A 6,669-nucleotide genomic window follows, 5' to 3' on the forward strand; every position below is an offset into this window, starting at 1 on the left:
TGGAGCACAGTTGCATATTATCAGAGACTCAGCAGCTGTTGATGTTTCATTGTTTTTTTAAAAAAAGTCAGCTCTATGACTGACTTGTACACAGATGAGCTTTGTTGCAATGTTTGCAATTGTTGAAGGGTCTGTTAGAACACAGAAACGCATCACAGACAAGCATAGATGGCGTGCATTAAGTCACACATGTAGTAGGTATATATACTTTGTAACACAAGGGAAACAATACAGGTTCTTCTATCATCTAAAATCTATAATAATTACAAGGTACCTACTCGTTATTTCCCTTTCATTATTCTTCGTCTACTTGATCCTATTATTATTATTATATGTATTAGGTGGTGGTAATGAATGGGAGAGGCTGCTGAGGTAGCTGAAACCGGATCTGTGAAACAGTGGATTGAACTGATACACCATCATGCCAACATATCCCTCGAGGTTTCTCCCGGTTGTCATTCTGTCTGCTGCTGCTGGTGCTGTCTGCATAGTAACAATAAGGATCAGCGGATAAGGGTGCAGCATATGTGGGCTTACGTGAGACATCCCAAGTCAAAGCAGCTAGAACGATTGAGGCCACCACAAACGTTGATACAAGCACTACAAAGCATCCAGAGAAGTTCCTTCCTGTTATCACACTAAACAATTTCATCACTGCTATAACACCCAAGTAAAGACTCGTCATATTCGCCACAACACCATCACATATCATTGCCATACCACTTAATCTCTCACTCTTCAGACTCTTATTATATATAGATGATGATGGATGAAGAAGGGGGTGGGGTATTCAAGAAGATTTCAAGGTGTGGAGAAGAGGTACTTTAACTGCAAGCAATCATAATCAGTACCAATAGTATGGTGATGCATTGATATCTATCTTCAATGTCTATTATAAAAAAATATTCTTTCTTGGGAGTGTAGGACATTTAAGCTTTTCGATTTTGGATGGGAAAATAATAATTGATTTCCATGTAGAAGAGGGAACTTATATACATACATACATGATGGTGTATATTATCATATAGCCATCTCAACAAGTACTCGCCTGTATTTAAAAGGGTTATTTAGTCTATATTATTTATGTATCCGTACCGCCATTTAGTGGAATAATGGTGCATTGACACTTTGACAGGTAGTGTAAAGCATTTATAACTCATCGGGTCACCATTCGCTTCGTGTTTATCTTCTTCACATCTTTCACTTCTGTTATAATAATAATGTTATTCACTTGTTATTATTCTTAATTTTATTGGACGTGGTTGCATATTTCAATTGGCTTGCATTGTGTTTGTGAGCCCATAAGGGAGTACAAAAACTACCATTTTATGATGATCCAATATGCCTAGACTTCATAGTCGTCAAAGTCGGAAAGCTTCTGCTTGGGAACTCTCAATCTGCCCATATTAACATGAACTATGAACTGAACTTGGCACCATATGGCAAAGGACATTGTAGGCCCTTGGATTTCTAAAGCTACCAGCTCTTCTCAACTCGTGGTAGTCCCAGAACACGTACAAACTTACATACAGTAGTAATAGGCAGAATACCTAAAATCGTTCTATGCAAAAAAAGACAAAGGCCTCGTTTATTTGACTACTCGACACAAATTACAAGTTACAAAGTATGCACAATAAATCAAAAGGTAGTGGGATTTGAAGAAAAAAAAAACACAAGCGAAACACCATTTATACAGACAACGGAGTTCTAGTGGCGAGGGAGGGTCTATTGTTCCTACTAATGGGAAGGTAAACATAAACCTCATGAACCTCCTGTTTACATACCTCCCCCTTGTCCCTGTCTATGGCGAAACACACATACACTGTGTCAATCACATTGTCCAGCACATGCACAAAGAACCCAAGTACCACAATGAGTAACAACCCTGCGAGGATTGCCACGAAATATGCATCAACACCTAGATTGCTTACTGCCTTTAGGACCGCACAAACCTGTTTACACACGGTATTAAATGGTTAATATTAATGAAATGATACCAATAATTTGAATAAGTCAAAATTATATAGAGACACATTATTGTTTATGGGAGTAACAACCAAAATCCTATAGACTCAAGACAGCTTAAAGAGATGACTTGGTTCATACAAATATATCAAGGAAAAGTGAGTAGTAAGCTACAGAAAATGTCAAGATAATGAAGGATGACTGTCAAAAAATATGGTGAAACTTGTAGTACTCAGACATAATATAAAAGGAAAAAAAAACACATACACCAAGCCTCTTTTCATAGAGAATGAGCTTGGGACACAAAATTCTAGGTAGCATTGGACTAAACAGCACAGTCATATACATGAAACAGTACGAGGCCAAGTAGCACGTAAGGAAAACTGGAAAGATGTACTTAAAGTAGCAGTCAAGTTTAGAATTTATTTTTGTACATTAACTAAATTATCATAAATGCGGCAATTTTTTTTTTAATTTTTAATTTTTAGTTTTTGGTTTTTGATTTAAATGTGCTAGCTTGTATGTAACTGTCAGAAGCAGGCTTTGATCACCTGCATGTATGCCACAAAGCCGATGGGATGGTTTCCACCAACAGTACAGATGCAAGTTTTACACTGGAGTATTGAGGTTTTGAAAGGATAGAACTTACCGCAATCGCATATACCGCTGACAGAACAAAAATGATGCCACCCAGGATACGAGTCGAGACAGTCTCGACAAAAACTGCAGAGAGAAGATTGCGTTTCAAAAGCTCGTATGTCATCTTAGCAGAAGACCAGTAACCTTCACCAGTTATCGCAGCAAAGTTAATTGTGAATTTGTTCAGAAAATCAACAGCTGAGAGTAAGGCATTCACGCAACACCGAAGTATAAGGCTAACAATTCCAGGAGCAGCATCTTCTCGTTTTGCAGTATCAACAGCTGCGCGGACGACACGTGCAACACAAATTAGCAAGCCTGAGAAACACACTGTGCCAAAGGATGGTCCGAAAGCGTTCCTGAAATGTCAATGACAGGATGAGGGTTATAACTAGACGTGATGGTCTCAAACATGATATTAAGTATTCTAACTAGATGAGGATGATACTTGAGCTTTCTGACATTTGACTATAGCTAAACCATAATTAGTCTACTTGTTGTTTATTGCTTATTACTTTAGCAGAAGGAAATCCATAGTCAAGCATTTCAAGAATTTCCATTCGATTGAACAAATCGTACAGACAAAGTAACCACCAGTGAAACAAGACTTCAGTAACAGAGTATCATAAAATGGAAACTTCCATAAATTTAAAAATTAAACTAGAAATGTGAAATCCATGATTGGTATCACAAGATGCCTAAATGTGCTTGGAGTTCCCTTGGGAAAGTCTTGTGACCCTTTATAGTACCTTTGATTAATTCGTAATGTGGCAATTTTTGAAGATGAATCCCTATGGGTTCAGGATCCTTTTAGCAAAGACCATTTTATGTTCGCCTCTATGTCAGTGTTAACTTAACTTTTTTTTTCATTTCATGTTTTTTTTTGGTGAAAAATAAAATGAAAATAGAAACATGAGGAAGCTTGTAGTGCTAATTAACACTATTTTATCCAGTTTGCCTTTTGGCACTCTTGGTTTTTGGCATCACAATCTGTTGAGCTTCTCAAAAGATTGCAAAAAGTTATGGACATGACGTGATGACTGCGATGTCTAATGAATTTGTATTTAGGAGAATAAGATTTGCTATTCAGATAGGACTTGTGGCGATAAGATTTGCTATTCAGATAGGATTTGTATATTAGCCCAACATGTATTCATAAGATAGGTCTTACATCTGGACCTTCCTCTCTTACAATATTGAATGATCTAACAAGAGCACATATCCATATTCCTAAAACGAGTACGCAGTTTAAACGTTAATCAGTAGCTAATATGTCTAGGAACAAATGGAGATTAGTCCTAGTAATCGGAATTAATCGGGAACTAATTGAGTGATTACCCCAATATGAAATTTTCCCTCCCCATAGATAACACATAACACGTGCCCACATATAACACCATAATTCAAAACAAAGTCATAGAAGTACACAAGTTTCACCATTTATGAGCTTCTTTTCTTGGTTGAAGACTAACAAAAATACATAATACGGTTTTCTAATCGTGTGAGGGAATGTTGGGCTCTATTTTGGGCTTTTTGGGGGTTGCAATTTTATATATGTATATCATGCTTTAACAAAAAAAAAACCTTTTTTTCTGTTAAGCTCCGCCTTTTTAGAACCGATTACTCGGAAAGCACTAGATTAATCTGCATAAACGACCCAATTGTTTGATCCTGGTCAGACCTGGGTATTTTTAACTAATCGGATTGGTCAAGTAGCGCATAGCAATTAGTCACCTATTCGTCGCCAATTAGTCAGCGCTTAAACTACCTGAAAACGACTAGTGAAAGCGCTAGAATTTAATCAAGTGGTTACAATTACGAGGAATTTACAACTACCACATCAAACTTATCAAATACACAACAAGAGAAGAGTTTTTAAGCTAGAAATGTCTTTCAAGTCCTATAACATCGCTACGTGCAGTGGAGCTTCCCATTGCCACACTACACTTCGAACTACATGTTTTTTCATGCCAGTCTTATGTAGTAGATAAAAGTCATTAAAACTATGTGTACATGAAAGAAGCTAGAGGAGCCAAAACAAAACTATGTGTTTGTTCACCATCTATAGGTCACTGCACTCTCCTTTGTAAACATTTAACTCGTGTTGACCGACTAATCTACGTCCTTAGAAAGACAATGTGGAAAGAGAAGTTTCCACAATAGTGTCTTGTATGGTTAGGAACTGCAAATTAGATATTCTCTCATCCTAAATTAATGTGTGACTCTAGTGTTAAACTGGTTTATTTTATTATACCCTGCCTCTACACAACTAGAACTGATACCCCCTTTCCTCTTATTATACCAGGACTTATTCTTCATTGAATTTAAATATGGGTCAATAAGGTGGTGGTGCCATGCTAAACATACACAAAACACAAAGACGAAATTAGGATAGTAAAAACTTGAAAGAAAAGGTGCAGAAAGTAACCTTAGAGAAGTCCTTATACTCCTGCTTGGTCTCGAGTGCTCTTTGGAAAAGTACCACTGGGCAATAGTTCCACTAGTTACAAAAACCTGAGCTTCCACCATTGCGGCCGCGGACCACAACATAGTAAGAATTGCCAAGGTATAGTAGGCAGGCACCCAGGGATCTTGCTTCCAAACGCACGAAACTACACCCTCTGATCCTTGTTTACTCTCATGGGGAACAATCTTCCCATTGAAGCGGGCAAAAACCAAAAACACGACAATGGGCACAAAGTAAACGAGAAGGGCAAATGTCAAACAAGGAAGAACTGCAAACAAACCCAAATTACTGGCAAGCGCATTGGAAGCAACCCCAATAATCCTAACAGTCAACTCGATTCGATGCCAGTTTGCGACAAGTATCCAGACAACAATTCCGATAATTAGAAAAACAAATACAAGCAGGAGAATACGATAAGGCAGTTGAAATGCATGAGTACATTGGGAGCTAACAGTACAGGCGACGAACCAATAGACATTAAAGAAAATAGGGATCAAAAGAAAGAAAGGTAGCATAGCATAAACAAGCTGTTTTGCATAATGCCTGAGTAGCCAGAGAAGTGACAGGGCAAGAGGTCCAGTGAGAAGTAAAGAAACGACAAGGGTCCAAATGAGATACTTTATGGAGGAAGTAGTGCTAGTAGTAGTAGTAGTAGTAGTGGAGAAAGAAATGAGATGGCGGCAAGAAGTGGTATTGTGGGAGTAGGCGAAAGAGGAGACATTGGAAGCATCGGGGTTTCGATGGACGATGGAGAAGATACCGAAGGAGAAAGTGGAGAGGAGTAGTACAAGGAAGAGGATTGAGAAGGGGAGGTCACGGAAAGGCCTGGGGCCGTAATTGAAAGTGATGTTTTGGTCTTCAGTGTCGTTGTCAACGTTGTCTTCGCTGACTATTGATGAAGGTGGTGGGGATGGGTAAGATATTTGTTTTGAGGAGAGAAGAGGCTCTGCTGATGATGGGGAATAATCATCTGCCATTTACCTCCAATTATTGCTTGTTATTACTACTGGAACAAGTACAGAAGAAGAGAGAGAAGAAGAGAGAAAGATAAGTACACCTACAGTAGTAGACTAGTAGTATCCTTATTTTATTTTAGTTTCAGCTTTTTTATTGGGCCGTAAAAATGACAAGTGAACGATTGTGATTAAGTGTGGCTCCCATAATCAGACTCTGTTGGATCTATGGATAATATATACCAAGACTATTACGTTTGTCCAGGATCCAAAACTAATGGAAGATGTGAAGATTAGGTGTGGAAATTGGGTCGGGTTAGCCCAAGCCCGATGGATTAAACCCCGATTTTTTGGGCTAACATATCAGATCCGTGGTTTGGGTTTGGTTTTGTAAAATGAAAACCTGACTCGGTTTTAGGCTGGGTTTGGGTTAAAATATCAAAAAACCAAAAAACCCGAGCCCGTGCACATATATGTACGTATATCTTTCAAACATTCTATTTTTGTAAAAATAAAGTTGAGAATCTCTATTTTACAGAGAATAATGTAATCAACAAGATTTGTTTCCCTGTCAAACAATCAAATCTCTTTGATTTCATTAGAAAGTTTTAATTTTAGTGTTTTTTATCTCATAATTCCAAAAAA

The 6,669-nt window shown here is 37.9% G+C and overlaps 2 protein-coding genes across 2 annotated transcripts; both read right to left on the reverse strand.

Annotated features, from left to right (window-relative positions):
* Nucleotides 1–167: 167 nt before the first annotated feature.
* LOC147514247 (uncharacterized) lies at nucleotides 168–1,224 on the reverse strand. The gene has a single exon (XM_086581948.1). It carries the CDS (start codon nucleotides 716–718, stop codon nucleotides 338–340), a length of 381 nt encoding a protein of 126 aa, XP_086438074.1. The 5' UTR covers nucleotides 719–1,224; the 3' UTR covers nucleotides 168–337.
* A 340-nt stretch (nucleotides 1,225–1,564) lies between these two features.
* On the reverse strand, nucleotides 1,565–6,268 carry LOC147514248 (Plasma-membrane choline transporter family protein). Its single transcript, XM_086581940.1, has 3 exons — nucleotides 5,033–6,268; nucleotides 2,615–2,963; nucleotides 1,565–1,952 (listed from the first exon to the last, which is right to left on the reverse strand). Exons 1-3 carry the CDS (start codon nucleotides 6,046–6,048, stop codon nucleotides 1,689–1,691), a joined length of 1,629 nt encoding a protein of 542 aa, XP_086438066.1. The 5' UTR covers nucleotides 6,049–6,268; the 3' UTR covers nucleotides 1,565–1,688.
* Between the last annotated feature and the right edge of the window lie 401 nt (nucleotides 6,269–6,669).

Source organism: Coptis chinensis, chromosome 2 (genome assembly GCF_015680905.1).
Source record: "Coptis chinensis isolate HL-2020 chromosome 2, ASM1568090v1, whole genome shotgun sequence".
Taxonomy (NCBI): Eukaryota; Viridiplantae; Streptophyta; class Magnoliopsida; order Ranunculales; family Ranunculaceae; genus Coptis; species Coptis chinensis.

Coding starts and splice junctions, on each gene's coding strand:
- LOC147514248 (XM_086581940.1), bottom strand. CDS start 6,048: ATGGCAGATGATTATTCCCCATCATCAGCAGAGCCTCTTCTCTCCTCA. Junction 2,964..5,032: donor AGTATAAGGACTTCTCTAAG/GTTACTTTCTGC, acceptor TTGACATTTCAG/GAACGCTTTCGGACCATCCT. Junction 1,953..2,614: donor CAGCGGTATATGCGATTGCG/GTAAGTTCTATC, acceptor GTGTGTAAACAG/GTTTGTGCGGTCCTAAAGGC.
- LOC147514247 (XM_086581948.1), bottom strand. CDS start 718: ATGGCAATGATATGTGATGGTGTTGTGGCGAATATGACGAGTCTTTAC.